The 23,899-nt window shown below is 38.7% G+C and overlaps 1 protein-coding gene across 3 annotated transcripts in view; it reads right to left on the bottom strand.

Annotated features, from left to right (window-relative positions):
* synrg (synergin, gamma) overlaps positions 1-23,899 on the bottom strand; it is a gene marked incomplete at its 5' end in the record, with an annotated part of 41,024 nt that overhangs the window by 11,435 nt on the left and 5,690 nt on the right. Inside the window, 17 exons of one of the 3 annotated variants that reach the window (XM_079246241.1) lie at positions 604-657; positions 799-962; positions 2,683-3,234; positions 7,714-8,658; positions 9,264-9,293; positions 9,589-9,651; positions 10,216-10,337; positions 13,311-13,444; positions 13,528-13,773; positions 14,600-14,796; positions 15,165-15,245; positions 16,344-16,622; positions 17,552-17,944; positions 18,967-19,078; positions 19,168-19,273; positions 21,822-21,949; positions 22,303-22,439. In XM_079246241.1, coding sequence (XP_079102367.1) covers positions 604-657; positions 799-962; positions 2,683-3,234; positions 7,714-8,658; positions 9,264-9,293; positions 9,589-9,651; positions 10,216-10,337; positions 13,311-13,444; positions 13,528-13,773; positions 14,600-14,796; positions 15,165-15,245; positions 16,344-16,622; positions 17,552-17,944; positions 18,967-19,078; positions 19,168-19,273; positions 21,822-21,949; positions 22,303-22,439 — 3,743 coding nt within the window. The remainder of the gene's footprint in view (positions 1-603; positions 658-798; positions 963-2,682; positions 3,235-7,713; positions 8,659-9,263; positions 9,294-9,588; positions 9,652-10,215; positions 10,338-13,310; positions 13,445-13,527; positions 13,774-14,599; positions 14,797-15,164; positions 15,246-16,343; positions 16,623-17,551; positions 17,945-18,966; positions 19,079-19,167; positions 19,274-21,821; positions 21,950-22,302; positions 22,440-23,899) is intronic. The other 2 variants (XM_079246242.1, XM_079246243.1) reach the window with 2 other exon arrangements.

The raw sequence follows: 23,899 nt of genomic DNA, 5'->3' as shown, positions 1-23,899 counted from the left end.
TAATGTGTAGAGACAGAAGCCTGCATTAGATCTCACGTGCTGTTTTTGTCTCACTAATTTCACCTTTTACAATCATTATGAGCATAAAATAGTTGCCATTTTGACACAATATAAACATCTGCCAATAAGTATTTACTGTATTTTTTTTATTTATGTATGTTTTATTTTATGTATTTTTTTTATTTGCAAGTTTTTGATAAAGGTTGACTTAATAATTTTAATTCCAAGATTCATTTATTGACTTTTTTTGCTTCATGTGTTTATTTTTAGTGACAACCCTTGTATCTTCTCACTTCCTGCTGGAGTATGTTCATAAAAAACTCAAGCTGTCAAATTAAGCAGCAACTTATCAAAATTTGTAGACATAAAAAAATAGAATAAAAGATTTTCTCTTTAATCTATAACTTAAACTGTACTCTAGCTGAACTTTAAAATACTAAAAACAAAACAGATAAAATTCAAGATAAGAAAAGTCATGGTAGGGTCTAACTGATAAATCAGTTTTGCTCAGTTGGCTATCTTAAATAATTACACATTTTTATTGCTGCACAACTTTATACATTATAATATATGATTAGGAACTGGACAGAAACAAAGACAAACCTCCAGAGCACTTTCCAGACATCTCTGCCACTCATATGCATACCGCTCACTCTCCTGCAACCAAAGAAAATTTAATTATTGCAAGTGAACATAAAAGCAAAACAGAAGAAAGGTTGAGTTTTGCATCTAATTATTGAATTATCTGAAATTCGTTGTCTGAAAACAGCAATTGCATTATGGGGAGTTTCCACCTACCTCCACCTCCCCAGTCAGGTCTTTGTACTTGTCCCTGATGACGGGCAAGGCGGGCCTCTCGCTCAGGGTGTTAGATCGGTCTCTAAAAGGCTGCTCTGGAGCTGGAGATGGTGGCGACCGGCCAATTTCCTTCTCACCCAAACTGTGACTGCGTTTGTGAGAGCCTGAGGTGAAGACAGGAGACAAGAGGGGGATGAATGACGCTCGAGTTGCATAAACAATGCAATACAAGAAAACCGCAAACATTCACAAATGGCAATGATGATTCTTTGAGTAATTCACTTGTTTATTTGCAATCAGTACACTTTGATTCTGTTGTGGCCATTTCCACCTTGGAGGAGAGTGTGCCATGAGTAAATGCATAATTTGTGGCAAACAATAATTAAGTACAAAACACTGCTGCAAATACACTTGTGTGAATAATTCATTGGGACAGAAGACAGAAAAATCCTGGCATGGTATCACAAACACATGGCAAGCCAAGACTACTGCAAGAAAAGGTTGCAGTTATTGTGTTTGCATGAGCACACAAAGATCATTTAGACACAGGTAACGCCCCCAACTCCTCCACCACCCAGAGGTATATGTCATCTTCCCCACAACCACTCAGATCAGATTACTTCTCCATAAAGCAGAGAGGAGTTAGTGAACCCCCTCTTCTTCACACAAATTAAATCCAGCACAGGGACATTAATCTGCGAGGCTTTTATCGTGTTGCAGGAAACTGTAATTAATTATTTGTGGAACATAAAACCAGCAAACAGGAGTTAGAGGAATGAACAGCCTTAAAGTGGATACGGTTAATTTCTGCTCATGGATTTGTTGGCCTCTAGTAATCCATTTCAGCAGTCACGGCCGTTAGAGCAGGACCGTCATCTCAACACTACCATCTAATGCCTGACAGCTTTATTACAGACATGACGAGGCCAACGCACGTAGGTGGGGAGAGGCAGGAGGCTTAAAGGTGGTCGAAACAATGTTTTTGATAATTAAAGATTGGCTAGAACACAAGATGTTAATAAATCTACAGCTTCGGTGATCACCTGTGGAATTAAGCAGCTCCAACAGGTAACATTTTGACACACAAAGTAGCACACATTACATTATTCCAGCTTCTCCAGCTATTCTTTTTCTCTGCTTCCTAGCACCATCAACTGAGTTCATTTAGATTTGAGGAATTTGTTAGACAAATAAATACAAATGGCCCATTTTAAGAAAATTCATGACTGTTTTCAGGTTCTTATAATCATCTGATCATTCTAAATCATAAAAAGATTAAATATTCCTTGAAAAAAATCCAAGAATACAATGTATCTTACTATACATCTTTTCATATGTCACATTCTATTCATGAAAGAAAAGCAGCAAATCCTCACACTTGATTCCAACTTATTTGGTAGGGGTGGGAAAATTGAATAAAAAAAATCGAATATCGGGATTTTTTTTTGCTTCACAATTTTAAAATCAATTTTTTGTTCAATTTTTTTCTTTTAAATAATTAAAAATAATCCATTTTAATTTTTTTTTTTTTTTTAAGCGTTTTTATGGATCTTTTTACTTGTCTTCTTGGGCATTATAGCAGCAGAATGATGGTCTGGCTACTGTGTTGGTTTTTTTGTACTCATTGAATCAAGAAAAATGATGAGCAAAAAAGTTTTGTAAATTTTTTTTTGTTTTTAGTCTACAAAAAACAGCAATATCGAGGAATCGTGAGAATCACACTTTAAATTGAATCGGGATGAAAGAATATCACAGCCCTATTATTTGGTGTGAAAAGCAATAATCAAAACACTTAACAATCAGCCTTCATCAATAAAAAGACTAATCAGCCACAGAAAGATTTATGGAAACAATCTGTATTTGTGTTAATGCAGCATGACTCACCTTGAACAGATAAGTCAAAGGTTGCCAGTTCATTCTTGATCATCTCCTCGCTGGACTTGACTTTGGCCTGAGCGCTGGCTTTGAGGAAGTCAGACTTGCCAAACTTAGGCTTATCCCCTTGGAAGGCGCTAAACTCATCCGAGGCCTCGCTTTGGTTTCCCTCTGAGCCTGCCTCGGCAGTGGCGGTGGGAGAGTCAGACTTTTCAGATACAGTACTGGCGAAGTCTCCAAAATCATCCTCCTCATCAACACCGCCTTGGTCACTGGAGCCAAAGTCTGCAAAAAGCTCACACTTGTCACTTGCTGATGAACCATCCTCTGCAGCTAGGGAGGTGGTAGTCTTAGTTACAGAGCCACTTGTGATGTTTTCAGTGCTGCCGAAGCTCAGCTCCTTCCTCTGTGATGGGACTAAAGATGGAAGGGAAGCTCCTTCCAAGCCCTGTGGCCTTCTGACCTCACCAGGCAGACTTTCCTCCCGGTCTGACCAGTCATAGCTGGCCAGGGAGCTGAGAGCCGATGTCCCAAAGGGGTCAAATTTCATGTCGTCTCCTTCTGCAATGACAACAAAGACATACGAGTGGTTCCTAGGAATAGCACAGATGCTGTCATGATAGAAGGAAGATAAACGAGCCTTGACGGAGGACTGGGGACACTTTAAGATAATAACTATGTCACACTTTGTCTAAGTTCAAAAGAGGTTTTAGATTGCTGAAGGGCCATTTCATCAACACTATAAGATATATTTCTCATCTCGGTCTACTGATGGCAGATGGAGACATATTGTTTTAGATGAACTGGATTGAATATTGCTTGATACCTCTGAGACTGAAAAAAGAAATGCGGAATCATTTCATGCAAAATCAAAAAATTACATACAATATAAAAGTTTTTTAAAAGGACATATTTCTTTTTTTTTTTTTTGTAACTTCACTGAACTCAGATGGAACCATCAAAATTCAGCAAATGCCTCTGAAGCTGCTCAAATAAAAGCAAAACTCGGAAAAACCTCAGAAGCTGAGAGTATGTGCAGGTTTGTTCTTTGTTGATCTGGTGTGATTGACAAAAATCATATGTACTTTAAAAAAAAAAAAGCCTTTCTGTATCTGATATTCCCCTTAAAGATGTACAAAGCAATTCTGCAAGACATTGGCAACTGCATCAATTAGATTTTAGTACATTTTTAAATCTGACACTAATACCCAACCAGTATGTAGGAGGAAGACTTCCTCCCTCCCACACTGTAGAAAACTCTGTTTAATAAATGATTTCTTGTTTTAATGCCTGAGGTGAATCATATTCATCTTACTGTGACACTAACATTGCTTTTTCTTCCATTAGGTTATATATATATATATATATATATATATATATATATATATATATATATATATATATATATATATATCACTGTATTTGCTGTATTATATATTTCACATTTATTTGCTGACAATAACTCGAATTCATCTCTTTGTACCAAATGCAACCATAAGGATTTAGTCTCAAGGTGGATACATTAACACCCTCAATAAAATCCCTGTCACGTCATGTTGCCCCTTTTCTCACCATGTGGTTTATCACTTTCTTTAAAACTAATATTAGCCGACAGCTACACAGCCTGCACAAACTGGTCCCCAATTAAGCATTCAGACCTCCCTTAAACAAGCACATAAATCCACCATATTGAACTCTTTGTATTTTGCATGGCAGAACCCTCAGACAAAAAGCAATTTGTGAAATTGACAAGGATCTATTGTGAAGCTCACATCATCAGATATCATTACGCCTCCCAAGAAAGAAAGAAAAGAAAAAATAAGACGGTACGCGTTTCAGCAATACCAACAGTAATATTTATTACGACAAGATGAGTAGAGAGAAAGAGAGAAAGGTCACAAAGTACTTTGAAAGAGGTCTATCATTACAAGAAGTTTCTCAAACTAACACTTGTAAAATTAGATTTCAGTCATTTTGAATACAAGGGCATGCAGTCAGAAGAAAAGGAAACAAACAGCGAGAAGCTAAAAACAAAGATAAGTTGAGGATAAAGAAGCAGAAACCAGAGAGAAGGCACATTCACAGACTCCAATCAGTAGTTCTGGGATGACAGAACTTCGTTTGACTATTAGGATGTCAAGCAACAGGTTTGTTTTGTGTTTTTAACGATCTGGACACAGAACATTTGGAAAGCCTGGTTGAAAAGATCATTCAGATAAGAAGGCAAAAAGGATTAACCCTTTGAGGACCTGAAGGGGGAGGCGCATTGGTGGAGCATCACAAAAATCATTGCCTGTTTAGTAAGGATGGGAGAATGCTTTTGGAGCAGCAAGAAAGCTGCCATACTGTTACATTTAGTCAATTTCACAATAAAATAATAAACAAAAAGGGATGCTATCTTTATTTATCTGCTTGTAAACATGTGGTCTTGTTCAAGCACTCAAAGGGTTACAGAAAACCATGGGGGCCATTTTACACCTGACATCCCAGAGAAAGTCTTAATTACATCCAATCACAGATGCAGGGACAGATTTAAAGAGACAGTATCCCTTTTCTCTTGCTACAGTGATAGCTTGTTGAAGCAGGCCAATGAACAAAACTATTACGATCCCCTAAACCAGGGATCTCCAACTCCAACCCTCAAGGTCCAATGCAAAACAAATTACTCAAATTAACGGGTCAATAGCAAACTTGTTTGGTGTTTGTAAGAGATCCATTAAATTACAATCAGATGACCCTGATTGGATCAGGATAGTGGATCTTGAGAACCAAGGTTGAGGATCACTGCCCTAAACAAAAAGATATTGATGTTTAAATTCACATAAACCTAAAATACTGTAATCTTACTGAATACTGTGGGCTACGATTATTTATATATACTTTGCAAATCACAACTAAGGAATCTTTCTAACCTCAAAATAAGAATTCCCTCTTGTAATAAAAATACACTATTAAATCTATACATGTTTTCTTTGATAAAAAGAGCTTGCAATACTTTTATGCATAAAATGCTTATTTTGGATGATGTTCTTGTCAATTTCACAAATTGAAAAAGCAGGCACACTGCAGCAAAAAGCAAGGCAGGAGGGGTAATACTAACTTCATTAAGTTCTCAGAGAGCCAGACCAAAAAAACCACGTGTGATAAAATCATGCTGGGTTTCACTGATAACCGTAAAACAAAAACAAACAAAAAAGATCTGATTCCTTTTGTGAACCAAAAGGAACCTCATAAAAGAAATACTGTCTCTTTAAGGTTACATACTTTTTCAGAAACCGTGCGAAGCATGGTGAGGTGCTCGAGCTGCTAAGCCTGCTACACTTTTAACAGGTACGTCCCAAAGCTCTCCAAGAACAAGAACAGATAATTAGGAGTAATATGGAAACTGCTGTTACAGTAGCATATAGTTTCTTAGGAATGTATCGATGTTAAAGCGGGCATCATTGTTGCCCATCAGCAGTATAACTGCTTCACTGTAGCTCCAAAAACTGTTTATTTGCTCTCAGTGCAGCAGGGGTTGTTTGGCTTTAACCAAAATCTGACCACTGCACATTAACTGAAATAAGGCAATGGGGAGATTTACATTTGTGTTTTCCTCACGTACAGGAAATAATTCCAAAGGTTTTGGATGAAATGGTTTGGTGTGCATATTTGTACCTAATGGATATGTGACTATGATGATAGATGATTGCATGAGTGTTGTCAGATAAAGACTGTCTGCTTGCTTAATGCTCTTATTCTGTAGAAAATTGTCAGATTAATACTAAAAGAAAAAGAAAAATCATAAATGTTTAAACTGCAAAGTCTTCACCTGATAATGATTACTTGCTGTCTACTGTTGCACTACAGATTGGTGTGGAATGCCATGATACATGATCCATGATGTGGAAATGAGATGCTCGATAAATAAATGATGAGGTGCGAAGGGAAGAGGAGAGGAACCGCTGACATGAACACTACCTGATTATCAAGGAAAGGTTTATTTCCTTTAGATAAATGACTCAGAAACAATTACTAGGTAAGCTTCAACGCCACTTTCAATAACATGAGGTAGGGAAAGAGCAGGCAAGCCATGAAACACCTCGTTGGATGAAAGACATTTGATTCAAATAATACTGCATGGTTGGATTGGAAATACTGCAAAGACTATAATAACTGACAGACATAAAGAGAGAAACACATGCACTCACATTTAAGCACTCAGATCCAGTTTTAGCAGCATCCAGATAGAACATTACACTATTAAAATATCTTTTGTTTTAGGTTGTGGCATGCAAAATATCCTATTAATGATACCATTTCCTTTGCAATTAATCAAAATCCTAATTTTTGGTGTCCCTTTGACACTTGATGGCAACATCTTTCAGGTAATGCCTTTAAAATTGGGGTAATTTTGTGGGAAAACCTGAATCTGAATAAATAAAGAACTTCATTACTGATAACGTCCTCCTGTACTCATCTGCATTCAACTGAACCTTCTGTTCAAGCTGCTTGACACGTCAACAACACACTCACGTACACACAAATGATACGCTGAAGTGCAACGTCTGCCACTGCAGCACGGACACAGCAAACAGGAGGCTTATCCGAGTCAGACAGACAGCAGCCAGGGACCTTGTCTATGGACGATGACTGCCAAACATCAAACCCAGGAGCTAGTCATTTGTAAATAAATAGAGATATACACTAGGAACTGTCTGTCACTACCACAACAACATATACAGGGCAGCAAGGGAAATGTACTAGGAAAAAGTGAGAAAGACAATGATAACTTAAATAAATAAATATGAATAAATAAATAAATATTTTGAGATGAATAATGAAATGTAGAATGAAAATGATGCATTAAATCTGATATGTTGTATTTTCTTCAGTATTTGAGCATAATCAATTCAACAAGGACCTCATTACGTCCTCTTTGACCTCTTGTTTAGTGGTCATAAGTGGCTCCACTGAGGAGAAGAGGCTGGCTAGCCCCCGAAAATAGCTCCATGTCTGACTATACAGAGCCTCACCAGAGCAAACGCACTAGTTCCTCACCTGTAGCGGGGGGTTGGTGGGCCGAGAGACCTGGCAAATCCAGGGAACTGTCCGACATCACGTGCTTTAGGTCTCCACCCATGTCTGACAGCTTCATGTCCAGCTGCACAGAAAGTGCATCCTCTGAATCATCCTTCCCCACGCTGCTCCCACCAATGGATGGGAGGTCGAGTGACTTGACGGAGGCAGAGTCTTCCTTGGCATGTTTGAAAGCAGCTACCTTGTCCACAAGAGTCTTTTCAGAAGCTCCGATTGCTGTGCAGAACTTTGAGGACTGAAAGTCAGCAAAGTCGTCTGTGTCGCTTTTGAGAGAAGAAAAGGAGCCACCGCCACTCCCCTTGGTGTCATCGTAAGCGAGACCTCCTTCCAGAGACAGTTGTTTAAATACATCATACTTGTCTGAGCTTTGCTGAGGCTGCTGATGGGACAAGGGGTCTCTTTGGACCCGCGAGCCACTCTCGCCTTTTGGCTCTCCACCAGAAGCGCCAAACGCCATGAAGTCTGCAAAGTCATCTTGAGGTGCTGCTGCAGCTCCTCCCGCCGATGAAGCTTGAGCGGTCTCAGAGGAGGTACCAAAGAGGGCAAAGTCACCAAAATCATCTGCTCCTCCTCCAGAGGGTTTGGATCCACCAGGAGGGAGCACTAAAGAGGGGGGCATGGAAACAGCTGGGAATGTGCTGGGTTTTGTCTCAGTGGGGACCGGAGCAGAAGAGAAAAGGTCCAAGTCGGCCATGTTGAGAGGATTTTTGGGCTGGGTAAGCGACACTGCTGGCTGTTGCTGAGGAAGTTGCTGTAGAGACTGAGAGTTTGGGAAAGCAGAAGGAAAGGCAGGTTGAAAAATCTTTGCCTGATCCGGAGGTTCTAGTGGAGAGACGCTGTCGGCGGTTTTAAAGTCTGTGAAGCCATCATCAGCGCTGACAGATTTGAAATCTGCAAATCCTTCCCCTGCAAACCAAAGGATTTAAGATTAGCAAAAGACATGGCAGAGACAAAAAAATCTCAGGAAAACTCATTTTAAAATTATATAAAAGAGGAAGCTGCTGAATTAGTTACAGTATGCCTCTGCTCCACTGAGAAATACTAAACTTCTAGGATTGTGTGCTGCAGTTTCCAAAGAACAGCACACACCACTGCACAACAAAGCTCTGTACTATACAGCCACACACTGCGTATCTACACAACCATGCAGTGAACTGCTGAGAAAGTCAAGCTGCAAAAAAAAAAATGTCCATCATTTGTCTCGGTCTCAGGAGCTGAAATCACAACTTAAGATGGGCATTTTTTGTAAGGAAAAAAACAGTCTGCTTTAAGAACTTTGTCTTTTTGTTGCCAAATAATGCGACATGACGCCGACAAACATCACACAGCAAAAATCAGGATGCACCGAGTTCAACGACTGCTAATACACTGTGGTGTAATGTATGCACGGACTGAAAAAGAGAATCCATTCACATTGCTGCTATACGGTGGCAGAGAGGTAACTAATGGGCTCATTAGGGAAGATGGAGCCTGACAATGCCAAAGAAAGGTCACCGCAAAGCATGACTTACTGGAGTTGTAAGAGCTGCCCCCATCAGAAACTGCTCTAATGAAACAGGGATGGGAAACACACTTGCATCAAAACGGCAGCCTCACAAAACAAGGTACAGAGTAAACATGGAGCAATGGCATCATGGTGACCTGACAGCTTTACCCGAGTTATAACAAAATTCTTAATTAGAGGGAATCTAACCCTGACCCATCTCTCTTTGGTAAGTTCAAATCAAGAAGATTAGCCTTTAGAGGAGGGTGCAATACTGAGAGGGGTTGTCTGATGGCAAAAGAGCTGGTGACACAGAATTATGATTGTGCCTGAAAGAGTAAGTTGTTTCTTACCAACTGGTTTCTTCTCAGCCGGCTGCTCTAGTTGTCTGAACACACTGTACTTGTCTCCAATGTCTAGAGGAAAATAATGAGAAAAAAGAATTGGAATTATGAACAGAAAATACATTAAAAGTGTTGCCTAAATACAGTTGCGCAGCAAAATAGATCTTTTTAATTACTTGTAGGAAAAATAGGATTAATCAAATGAAAATATTTCTATTAAACTGACAGTATTTATGCAAATTACTGGATTATTGGAACTTAAGTATAATGAAAGCTGAAGTTGTGACCTTCATATATTAGTTCAATATCTTAGATGTAATAAAAGAGCTTCTTTATGAAAATATTTCCCAGTTTGTGAAACTGGTTGCACCATTCCTCCGTCACAGCATGAGAAAATGAGAGGAAAGTGTGCATGAGACACGGCATCGCTCCCTGCTTCAAATCAAAGCTTTGTGGTTCTTTATTCATGAAGTAGCTGGAATCTGTCATCACTGGTGTGACTTTAAATGTGTAAAAACAACATTTTCTAACTATAATTGCCTTTATGTTTTCAGCCAGTCTGTAGGTGGCAAGAACATTTCATGGAGGGCAGACGATGCTGTAAGAGTTACTTGTTATATGATCGGTAGAAAGTACCTGATGCAGGGGGTGTTGGCTCTGCAGGCTGATCCGCAGATAGCTGCTTGAACACAGCATACTTGTCAGAGGATGAGACAGAGGAAGAGGAACCGGACACTGGAGTAAGCATGGCAGGCGTGCTGCATGGACAAAAAAATAAGGGTGGTCAGATGTGAGAAAGAGAAATTAAACTGCAGAATTTAATCCACATAAGCTGCCTGAGCTGACATTACATTTGGATGGCAACCGCTTCTGTTTCGTGGCTTTTTTTTTTTTTTTTTTTTTTACTTGGTTCCCAGGACACTAAAAATGTTAAAACTGTAGAAAACAAACAATATGAAAGCTCAATTACAGTACATATTATAAATTGTTTATTTTTTTCAGAAACATTACGTATTTTTTGTTATCCTAAAGCTGGAATTTGAAGAATTATTCCATCTTCACCATTGGAGGTGGTGTGCTGCTGCACATCAGCACACACACAGGTAACAAGTTTCTGCAAGTGACAGGATGACAGCATAGTTTTACCATTTTGCTGCAAACAGGCTAGCAGGTTTACCAACATGTTGATAAAAACTTCATTTAAACAACTCCCTAAATAAGCAAGAGGGTCAATGACTCACGCATAACCTGAATGTCTCATTCGACCTGATGACTCTCCTAATGTAGCAGCTTCTAATCCTAAACATCTCCACCAGCTGGTTAAAACATCTTCTAGATGAGAAGGACGAGGTTTAGCTGAGCGCCTCTGTGGAATCTTGTGCTTTACCACAGTCATCCCCAACCCTGGTCTTCAAGGCCAACTATCTTGAGGGTGTTAGATGTTTCCCTGCTGCAACAGGCCTGACTCAAATTAAATGGATCTGAGAATTTCTGCACAAGTCTATTACTGACCCATTCATTTGAGTCCAGTGATGCCACAACAGTCACAACAGTGTGTTGTGGCAGCAGGGGAAACATTGAAAGTGGACAGGACTGTGGGTTTTTTCAAGATCAGAGCTGAAGATCCTTACTTTAACATCTTTATAGTAAGAATTAGGAAACAGATTAATATAATTGAGGTTTGATATTTGCACAAAATCTGATAATGAATTTCCAAACATATCTAAACTTTACCCAAAAGTAAAGATGATGACCAGACTTTATACGAAGCCCATTAACAGCAGGTCTCCTACAACATTCAGCTGCATGAGATATCCAGTTCATCTCTTAATTTCTAGTTATTGAAGCTTAAACAAAAGTGTTCACACAAAACTAGTGTACTGGATTTTATGCAAACTGCAGTGATAAAACAGTAACAGAGAAAGATTCTTTGACCAAAATATATTGTTTATTCAAGTTAAAGAAGTAATGTTTTATTTAGGCTCTCAGCTGATGTTTATAGTCCCTTAAATAAAGAGGAACTGACATTAGTTATAAATAGGTAAATGTTTTTACTGTCATGTTTCTTTCTTGATGTTTATTTATAGTATCCATGCAAGCGAAGATAAATGCTACCGTGCAACTCTCAACAACATCCAGCCAACACAGAGATTTTAATTTCAATTCAGCGTTGTCTCAGGGCACTTTACAGACACATCAGTTCAAGCCAATTCATATAAAGCCTAGCTAATAAAAAGCAACTGATTTCATCGAATCTCAACTTCGATCCAATCCCCCATCCTGAGCTGCATTAGGCGACAGTGGTAAGGAAAACTCCCTTTTAACAGAAAGAAAAACCTCCAGCAGAACCTGGCTCAGGTAGGGCAGCCATCTGCCTCGACTGGTTGGGGTGGAGAGGATAGGAAAGACAGATCAACACGTACAGCAGCTTTTAGCAGATGTGGCGTCCTCCCTGCTCCAATGCCATGTAAAAACATTAAAAATATAAAAGCTGGACAGTGTGATTTACGCCATATCAGCTAATAGAGGTTATGAGTTTTCAGGAAGTCATGACTTGATGTTTAGAAAAACAGGATGACAGCACGATATTTTAGTTTTCTAGCAACAATAATGATATAAAAACCATACTTTCCATGGTTCTTAGGAACTCTGTTACTGTAGAAAATAGACTTTTTATAGTCTGGATCTAGAGGAAAAAAAAAAATCTGGGAAAATTGGGGGAAGTTTCAAATACATAATCTTGGACACAAATTACTCTACAGTCTCAATCAAGAAAGAATTGAGACAATAAAGACAGATTTAATTATCTTTAGACAAAAATTGGCAAGCTGGTTACCTCCATATTCAGTGTTTGAGCCAAGATAAGAGCACTGACAGCAGCTTCAAATTAACCACACAAATATAAGTGCGATATTAGTCTTCATCTTAACAGAAAATTAAGCAGCACATTTCCAAAATCTCAAAGTATTCCTCAAAGTGAAAGCTGTTTTAATAAAAAGGCTGTAAGATAATAACACAGACATTATACTTCAATATGAGGTAAATAATGGAACTCACAATGAGTATTATCATTCTCACAGCTTTTTGTCTGCAGGATATCTAACAGTAAATTATGGCTGCCTCGCAATTATACCTCGCAACAAAACACGAGCGCTTCAGATATTCATTTAATAAGACCATTTCTGACTGTGGGGAACTGCTGAAACAGTCAGCGGTGTGTGTTTCAGAGGAAGAAGAGGAGAGAAATATAAGATGTCCATGCCATTTAGATGTGAGATTATCTAATTCTGTCTTCTCTTTATCTTACTATAGATAATTGCCTTTCAGCTCTGCTTCACTGGAAGAAGTCTCTTGGAAAGTAATATGTAGAAATGAGCTTATCTACTGTCCAACGAGATCAATCTATTTAGAGCTGACCCAAACGCATTGCTATTATGACGAGGTTATAATAAGATATTAAGATCGTCTCTGACTGTAAGACAGACACTGGGAGGCACAATTTCTATGCAGAAGAACCTGACTATAAATAACCATCCAGGGTTTAGTATCACAAACTCATCTGCTCAAATGTTCACATCTCTTTTTCGATGTTAATATTTGGTGTACCAGGGACAGAAATAAGAGGCGCTGATCACAAAGCGAACCATAAATCCATGATGGGATGTTTAATTTAAAAAAATAATTCATTATGAGGACTGACACAGTGTCTTCACTGATATGACAGCCTGTACCTGTTTTGGTGTTGATGTGCACTGTTGCTTGGGAAACTTCGTCGTGACTCCCCTTGGAAGTCAGAGAAGGCCTGATCTCCTGCCTTTGGAGCCTCCTGGAAGTCCTGGAAGTCATCATCTTCGGCTTTGGTCACCTATGTGAACACTTTGCTGGTGAGTAAAAGTTACGGCATGACCAACTACAGTATTACAAAGTCTCAAGGTTTGGACATGTTACCTGTGTAGGAGGAAAACTAGCAATGAAGTTTGTGTTTGTAGATGGCTGAGCTGGTGCTGCAGGTGCCATAGCAATGCCTGATGGTGCTGGTGTGGGCATAGGCATAGATACTGGGGGCTGAGTCATCATTGGTTGCTGGTGCTGGGGCATGACGGGGGCCATGGCCATCGCCAGGGCTGGCAGGCTGGGCAGGGGTGGAGAGGGAAACTGACCGAGGATTTCCACATTCATTGCTGGGAGGCCACTCTGAAACAAAGAAAGATGTTTTCTTGTCTCCATTGTCAACAAACTATTCCCAGAAAGTCACAACCAGCTACTTAGTGGGTAATATTTTTGAGGGGTGAATTAACAACACATTTTCAATTAATCATTAATATTTTCATATTAAAATTTTGTATTTACAGACTACAGTATATTAAAATGCAGTGAAAGTAAAAAAAAAAACAAAAAACAAAAAAAACAAAAAACCTTGTGTTTTTTCCCCATTTAGATCTTTATGAAAGAAACTGTTGTGGCAGTTAAATGAGATTTATTTACTGGTTACACTGGAAAATATGCACTTACAACTTCCAACACCATTCTAGAGATGCATTAGTTTTATCGATTAACAAATAAAGTCATTGATGATATTCTTGAAGATTGTTTGATTAAATGTGGATTAATTAAGCCCATTCCTATTTTGAATCAACATGTGTGGCAGGCTCAAGATAATGCACCTTTTTTGGCTTGGGTTTTAATGCTCAGGAAGATTTACATCACCAAGGGTGTCTTATTATTCCACACATGGAAGCGGTGGCATGCAGCATTTCGTGAGCTGCCTGCAGATTTGAATCCTCCCAGGGGGTGATGATGGCCTCAGCCTGGGATGATAAGAAGCCTCCTGCCAGACTCAGCTGATGGGACTCAGCCATTTATTGGGCTTACAACGCTTCACAAGCCATGGTCTGGTTCAGATCAGGCTGATTCTTTCTGTCTCGAGCTTAAACCTGTCTAATTTAGATGTGAATTTTATTCTGAGTCATTCGAAGCTTAGGCAGATAAAATAAAGTTGTTTTAAGTTTCCAGTTTTTACCTGTGCAACACCGATCAGTGCAAGTACAATATAGAGCTCCTCCTTGGTCAACATCCCAGGTGTTGTGCGGTTGGCTGACGCCCAGATTTGTCCCAGTGCTTCTCTGGGAAGACCTGATGACATTAATATTGGGTAGAGCTTGGCTGTATCTATCCCAGCCGGAGTCATTGTGAACTCCAGAACCTTCTTGAACATTTCTAAAACAAAAAGAAAAAACAGACAAACATCCATTTAAATGCTCCTTTAAGTTATGGCTTAATACAGTGTTGATCAATTATTTAAACAAAATATTAAGTGAAACATTACACCAGGGGTGTCCAAAGTCGGTCCTCGAGGGCCGCTGTCCTGCAGGTTTTCCATGTATTCCTGTTCCAACACATCTAGCTTCCACTAAATGGATCAAACAGCCAATGACGTGCACAACTGATTAAGCTCTACTACTAATTAATTTGAATCAGGTGTGTCTGAGCAGGGATACATAGAAAACCTGCAGGATTCTGGCCCTCGAGGACCGGAGCTGGACACCTCTGCATTACACTGTTTGAATTCAAGAGTAAATGTTTACCTGGGACGAGGCTGTCATTGTAAACCCAGGCTGGCAGCATAGACTGGATGTGCTCTTGTTGTGGGTACACACCAACACCTGCTGTCACAGGTAGAAAAACACACACACATAGAGTTTAGCCATTACAGCAAAAGTCTTGTCCTAGTCTCTTGGCAGCTGAGCCCAGCTTATACTGAGCTCAACAAAATCATACACCTGATGTCTGGAGGGCTTGGTGCAGATGTAACGCTCCCCTGCACTGAATCATAAGCGTACTGCCACATCAGACAACAATAAATCAGTCTGTGAGTCATCTTCAGCTTCAAGGAGAGCGGAGAGAAAAGACTGCCTTGTAAAAAAAAAAAAAATTAAAAAAAAGGTATAAAAAAAAAAAAGACTAAAAAATCTAATTTAACTGCTGATGGTGACCTGAATTTTTCTTTTCTGAAAATAACCAGCAAAACAGGCTGCTCATTGTGAGTCCCTGTGTTTACTCAGCAGCATCTTTGCACAAGATTTTCTCATCAGTCTTGTGCTGTTAAATTAATCTAATAACAAATCTCCCTGGTCTAAAAGATGAGCTTCTATATTTCCCTCGATGACAAGGGGGACACAGACACAGACAAACAAATAACAGCACAAAAGAGTAGCATGTAAAATCAGCCTTGGATTATCTTGGACCCCAGTGGCATCGGCCAATCCATGCACATCCCTGTTAAATCAAAGCAGTCAGCATGCGCCAGAGGTCATTCTCTGAGAGGATGTTACACAGGAGAGGAACAGAAGGCAGCTTATTTAGTCCACAGGTACCACCGGAGGACCTTGACAAACACAGTCCATTTCCACTATGCAAAGAGAGCACTGATATGAGAAGGCCATACTATCAGAGGTGTAAAGTAGGCAGAAATAAAAGCCGAAATGTAGAGGATTTACAGATAATTGGAAGAATACTTCAAAGGAACTGCCACTTCCTTACAATGTAAGCAATTAAGAGAATGTCAGTATGATTTCATTTAATAAGCCACAATGGTACGATGCCAGTAAAGAATCTGGAACAGAATGTTGTCTTCAGGGTTAGAAAGAATGAAATTGTTTCTTCAGAAAAGGAAGAAAACTATTGTCTTAATTATGTTAATGCTGCAGCAAAGCAGGGGACAGAAGCGGTAGCTATGAAGTCCAATAAACAGGCACTTCTCTCACCACTGTCACTACTGGTTTGAGACGACAGGCCAGCAGCTGATGTGGGGTGGTTGGGCGATGGCACCGGGGCTTCATGTAGATTTTCTGGGATGAAGACAGAACTCAAGTCCTCCGGGGTTGCACCCCAGTTCCTTGCTTTAGGGCTGGTGTGAAACTGGGTTGAAACTTTAGCTCTAGGAGCCATTTGAGCCAAACTCTGCTTGGATTTAAAGCTAACCTGGGCCGTTTTATCAGCAGTAAGATCGCATGACGAAAACAGCTTCTCTTCCAATGATGGGCCTAAAGAGGTGAACGAGGAACAAGTCCAAACGTTGTTATAAATCTCTGCTTTTCAGGCTCTTCACTTCAGCAAAATCAAGTTGCAAAGTATAGGATAACACAATCACTGCTCTTGGAAGTAAAAACTAAAGTTTCCCAAAAGAGTTTTAGAACTCCAACAGAACTTAGAAAGCTCTCAGGGTTGCTAAACGTTTGATCTAGGATGTGGATGCAGATGCACGTACAAAATGTCTTCACTTATCAGCTGGTTGCAGTAACATAGCAAATTTTGATGCATAAATGCCAGAAGGGAAAGACAGTAAAAATTACCAGTCAACAATGTTAAATTTCTTATGAGTTCTGCAGAGTTTATAAATGCCTAATAATATTGCCATATTGCTTTTTTGTCCATATGAAGAAATCTATTTCACAGCAACCTACTTAATAAATACTTAAATATGAATGCTGAAGTTTAGAAACTGAATGGGGGGCTCCCTGTTGCATTTGTCTGAACAGAAGGATGATCTCTCAGTTCTGGTATTCACATTGCAGAAACTGAGCTTTGTCACACAGCAGCTGCCCACCACAGAAATTTCATTAGTGAATTAATCAAACTTTCAATAATGAGTTGCTATTTCTGTTGAATAAATAAAAGTAAAAGCTAATGGCAAACACTGTATTTATAAAGCAATAATTTTTTATAGTCATCTATTATGGACCCTTATTTCAATTATATTTAACATTTGGTAGATTTAAATAGTTACAGTAGCTTTACAGGGTCATCTGTTGTCATCACTTGTCACACTGCAGTGCATGCCAGGACCAAACCAGTATCAACAGATACAACTAAAACCTAAAGTATCATAAAAAAAAAAACCTGTTACGTGGACTAAGTGGGGACAATAATTACAGGGATGAAGTGGAAGATGTCAAAGACAAAGAAAGGTTACCTTGAAATGTAGATGGGGTACTGGTGTTGACAGCAGAGTGTTGGGTGGTAGTGGGATTGGACACAGAGGCAGGAAGGGGTTGTGTGGAAGGGAATGACTGCTGGACTTGGGGTTGAGAGGAGAGGTGAAAGTTGGAGGAAGTGAAAGCATTAACAGGCCCCTGAACAAAGTCAGTAAACTCATCATCATCCTCAGTAAAGCCTTTGGGGCCAGAGGATGAAGGCTGGACCAGAGTCTGAGAGGAGAGACCGAAGGCAAGGGAAGAGGAGGACGACAGGGTTAAGGAGGTGGGGGCATCTACAGGCCCTTGAAAGTCACTAAACTCTTCATTATCCTTGGATAAAGCTGGGAGGAGGGAGGGAGTGGTGACAGACAGGTGTGATGGTGATGAGTCTGCAAAAATGAAGAAATGATGGTGATGATGGTACAACACATGACACGCTGATGAGGAAGGAATTAAGGACTGAAGTGAGCTTTTTTCTTATTTTGTGCACAACCAGAAAATGTAGGGCTGTAAAATCATCAGTCAAACAAACACTTCAACAATGTAATGAGTGATTTTTTTTAATTGAAGCCTTGTTTAAAATGACTTTTTTGTGATAATACTAAGGCAATAGGGCAAAAGTTGGATAAACGCATAAACCTGAATAGTCTTGACATGACTAATGGGCCAAAAAAGGTTCCCAAAAGCAAAAAGTTATGTAATTATCCAAAGTTTCACAAATCAAAATAAGTCTGTCTATGCTTACTTAAAACCTAACCAAAGATCTGTGACATGCTAAATCAAGTTCATACTGGTCTAAAAAAAAAAGAGAGATTTTATGGACTAGCAGCATTGCAAACCACAGATCAATTTAATGATCCTTGATTATGTGATAAATCCATGGCTCCAACTTTTGGAAGTGCACAGATGAACATACATAGGTGAAGAATATCAATTATTGTAAGACAGCATAAAGTTAAGAAAGGTAACAAACAGAAGCTCAATGAAAATCGGCAAAAACGTAACGGAGAGTGACTGAAAATTAGGGTGGGAAAATCAAAACAAAAAAATAGAAAATAGGGTTTTTTTTGCTTCACAATTAAAATAAAAAAATCCATTAATAAATTGTTCTCATTTTTATTTTGTAGTTTTAATCTACAAAAATCAGCAATATCAAAGAATTTTGAAAATTGCAATTTAAATTAAATTGGCACCCAAAAGATCGGAATCTAATCGGTACAAAAGCATATCGTCAAAGCCCCTACTGAAAATATGTGAGTAAAATCATCTGTGCCCTGAAAAATCCACATTTTGACATCCAGTGGGGCAATCTTTGTGCTGACCCAGTTGTTTACAAGCCAGGCCTTTCAGCAGAAGTACGGAGAAAGGCAGCAAGAAAAAGGGACTTTTAAATAAGAGAAGGTGAAAATACCTGGCTTTTTGCTCTGTGATGATGGAGTGGGATGCATTTTTGCATCTCTGCTGAATCCATCCAAGTTGCCTTTGATTGCCTCTAAAGCGTCATCACGACTCTTTTCCCCTGTCTGAGAGTAGTATTGAGATGCCCAAGGATTACAAAGAAGTGTGGTGCCAGAAAAACAGCAAGATAAAGCAGGCATGTGGAGAGACTCACCTTGGGTTTGACACTGCTGAGCAGCCTCAGCTTCTGTTTTTGCTCTTCAAATTGTCTTCTTTTCCTGTCTTCCTCCAGCATCTTCTGCTGCTGCTCCAAGCGTTTTCTAAAGGACAAAATGATCTCAAATGTTAGACTGAGAGTCAACGTTACATTAAACATTCTTAGAATAGCTAAGAGCATGTTAATAACCTATGCCAAGGTACAGGTCATGTATTTGGTTGCGTTGCCTTGTCTGTCTTTCTGTTAGCAAATAAACTAAAAAAAAATTATGTATAGATTTTCATTAAATGTTCAAGAAGTCTCAGAAACGGAATAAGAAAGAAGTGATTCTTTATCAGGGGTAATCTGGATCACGGCCTGGAGACAGGATTATTTTAAAGGATTCTTTATAAAGGGGAAATAGATTTAATGTTGTCAATAGGGGTTCTAAGCCAATAACTAAAAAAAAAAAAAAAAACAAAACATGATGGAGGTCTTTGCTCACTGAACGCTTCCACTTATCTGTTGGAAAAAGCGCAGATATTATCTGGATGATCAAGAAAAAAAAAGTTCAACATTTCTCTGTTTATCCAAGTTTACACTGTACCCATTAACATCATGATGCTTATATTAAATCACTTAAACTATTGTATGTTATAAACATTTATGACAGAAAACAATGAGATGACTAGGACTAACAGGATGCAGCCTTTTAGAGAAAAGAAAGAAAAAAAAAAACTTTTCTTTTTTTTTTTTTTTTTGCATACACACTTGTCACCCACAAATGACAGGTTACAATAACAGCCATCATTATGTCATCACAATTTTTCTTTCTCCTACAATACCCTCAGTCCTGACATTGATTACACTGGCACACACCGTAAACGTTGTTGCAGACCTAACACACCCCTTATCGAAATACTGTGCCTAGATATCAGTTGCTTCATCTTCACCAGCACCCAGCGCCTAAATGTGATGTATCACAACAATAAAACTATTCTAGCATTGCTAGATATGAAAAAGATCCTGAGGTGTAGACCCGAACTCCTCTGATCCCAATCCAATCAGGCAAATGCGATATGTATAAGAGAAAAAACCTGAAAACCAAATATCACCCCAAAACCCACACGACCCAGAGGTTCCACTGCCATTGTCCTTCTGCCAGATTCCTAAAAAAACAAACTTGACTGAGTTCTGCTTTCCATACTTCAACAGTTCAGAGTAAAGTTTGACACCACAAAGATACCCAACATTAAGGAATAAGTATGATATTAGAAAACATGCAACATGATTGTTGAATATTCCAGTAACAGTATCACGAGTGATGCATAAATAAATATTTCTATTCAATATATGGTGCTTCCTCTGGCTCTTGTTAAGACACCTGGGCTTACTTTATTTCATATCAAATACATAAATTTACAAGATTAATAATGCATATGCTGAGATTGCAATAATTGTCTGACTAGAAGATCAACTGATTTTCTGCGGACAAGTCATGTCTATTATTAACAATGTTGAGCAAAAATCAGTGTTAAATTCTAATTAAATCCATGACTAAATTTCACACAATAAAATTTTATTGATAACATATCCTTGATTTCTGAGAGCATTTTATTTAAACAGCTGTTCATCCACTGTAGGAACGTCACAATTTTTAATTTTCTCACTTTATTGCCAAAGAAACTGTGTTGATATTACAATTATCAAGAATATTTTGCATAAATTTGACAACATTAAAATGTGTAAAATGCTCCTTGTAGGTCTGATATTTTTGTCTGACATAACAAAATAATAGAGCAATAACGTAAAATCATCAACAAATCCTTTATCAACACAACCACCTGTGCTCTGTAAACAATGTGGGATAAATAAATACGACAGAATAACACTGGATTCCTGCCAAAGAAAGCAGATGGAAAATGCTACAGGACCTCTAGCTGGAATTGGGGAAGGTCTTTTACTATGAATATTTTTTAACATTTCTTAACCTGCAGATATCATTTTGAGACACACATATCCAGTTAGCGTCCAGCTTCCAGTTGCCCTTCAGCAATTGGTTACTATCCAAAACATAAATAACAGCAGATCATCACGAAAGTATCCATCAAAGAAAAAGTTTGAAACTTTTTTTCTTGTTAATTTTTTCCTCGTATTTTGTGATGTTAAATAACGAACTCAGCATGTAGTACTATAAGGCCACTGAGTTATACCATGATAACATTTCATATCAATGTTATATTAAGTACATATTTACATAATTTAACCCAGTTATTTTCTTTTTACCTCCCGTGTCGAGTGGGTATCTTGTAGGTGGTGACACATATTTTTTATGCTGGTGAAGCACAAATCTTGATCATTTTTTCATATAACCAAATAAACTCTAATCTATTGTGTGAATAAGATGAGCTGATATGATGCAAGCATAATTTCCTCTGGAAAGTGACAATACTGATTGATTTTTACGACCAATTAATTATGGGTTTTAATACCTGGATTACTTGTGAAATCAAATAATCGTGACATCCCTGATTAGCTGTTGAGACATTTTAATCTTCAGCTGAATACATAACTTTGACTGCTAAATATTATTCAGGATGTTTCATTCTCAAACTGTTTCCTAAAGATGGAGATATGAAACAAATACAGTTATAAATTAGAAAGAGACTCACTGGTGCTCCTCGGCCATTTGTTTCTGTATGTCAGCAGTGTACTGTGGTCCAGTGGGTCTCATTCCCATGAACTGTGGCTGGCCCAAAAACTGCATCCCAGGGGCCTGCATCCCAATCGCCATCCCTCCCTGTCAACACCACCAAAGGAAACACAAAGCAGGTAGGAAATCTAAGTAGCCTTTACATACATTTTGGCTGACATAAAATGCTCTCACTGAGGAAAACTGAAGCGACAGGTTATTAAAAACCACAAGGCTGTAATACATTCTTGTTGATGTTTAAAACAGTCTAATAAAGACATTAATGTGAAAGTAAATGAGGATAAGACAAGTTCTAAATCCACTTAAAGGGCATCTGTTAAATTAATAAAGCACTGTGTCACTATTACAGTGCCTATTCAAAGTACCACCAATGCAGGGACATATTAATTAAACCTCAGCAAACAATGACATCCAAACATGATGCAGAAACTGAAGCTCACCTGTATAGGAATGGCACCTGGGGGCATCTGACCCGCAAAGTTCATACCCATCATGCCCTGCATGTTAGGCTGCATGACTGGAACCATTGGGAAGCCCTGCTGTTGCTGTGGTTGCTGTTGCTGCATAGGCACCATGCCTGTAGAGACATACACAATCACTATTACATATGCTGTGGATATTGCAAAGAAGAGTGTAAAAATTACTATCTGAAGCATATCAACCATTCCAATTTTGAGTACATTGAGTAAAAGTCAATATAAAACTGGAATACGAAGAAAAAAAATAAAAGGTCCATTGTCTGGGCATGATTCAGTAATTCAAATAAATTTTCTGGACCGCCAGAAAAAAACGGCAAACCACATTTTAATCTGTTTTGCTGGTGTCTGCTGTGACAACTTGGAGAAAACAATGAGGAGTGAGGTGAAAAACTGGAAAAATGTGTTTATATTTTCAAAGATACTGTGCAAGCCGACAACCAGAGCTGAGCATCCATCTCCTGCTGGAGCCTACAGATGATTCCCTGTGTTAGGACCCAACTGGGATGAATAAATGTCTTGTTTAGGAGGCTGCTCACATTCTAATTTGTCTGACTAGAATGACATTGCTAACGGAAGCATGTAATGACCCCTAAGAGATGCTTGTCCCAGTGGTGCGTGAATGGCTTATCAGGAGTGCTGCTGCAAAGTCAACAACCTAAATAAGACAAGCTTGCACAGCTAAATTATTGCACATCTGAGGCATGTAGGTATGGTGCCAGGCATGGTAACCAAGGTATAAACACCCGTGTGCTGATTATTCACTGCTACTTTATATGCCTAATACGTCGTGCTGACATAAACCTGCAAGACCCTGTGGTGAAAAGTAGAGATGTATAATATTTCCTGGCACAATATCAGTATCAGCTGATTTCAGCTTCAAAATTAAATATTGTTTATTGTTTTTCTCACTGATGAAATTAAACTATGAATTAGCAGGTGTCAGGAGAACACAACCCAGATCTGTTTTAACACTGGAGTTCCCAGAACCACAAATACTTTTGCTGGACTCAGGTCGCCACTGGCCCATTTCATACCTCAGCAACTACTATTTTTTCCAGTATGATGTAAAATACAGTATTAATCCATTTCTGCACTACCTGTTACAAATACTTTCACATTATCTGTTACAGAGTGATGGATATCTTAAAAAATACAACAGCCCAATATCCCATGAGGTGACCGCATGTGGCTGAACTAGTTAGAAATGTTCTTTACATAGTAAATATTAAAACCTGTATTGATGAAAACAAATGGGGGGGGGGGGGGGGGGGGCTCTTGGAGAGGCTAAAAATCCTAGGTTTTTCAGGGCAGGATGCAAAATCTAAATTGTTTTGTTTACAAAACAATTGTCATTATTTAATTTGACATGTTGTGCATAGTGCAAGATGAAATATTTTTCAAATTTTGCAAAAGCAGCGAGTATAACTTCCTCATCTGGCTTTTGTTTTACATCTGCATTTGTCAACAGGCCAATATGACAGACTATGCCGAACAATGATGTATTTTAATTCCACAGAAGAGATTAGATAATATCTACAATTAGATGTGGTGGGGGAAA

Source organism: Telmatherina bonti (assembly GCF_933228915.1).
Source record: "Telmatherina bonti genome assembly, chromosome: 9".
Taxonomy (NCBI): Eukaryota; Metazoa; Chordata; class Actinopteri; order Atheriniformes; family Telmatherinidae; genus Telmatherina; species Telmatherina bonti.
The sequence above is the reverse complement of the archived record's forward strand: the minus strand, read 5'-3'. Positions and strand labels throughout refer to the sequence as shown.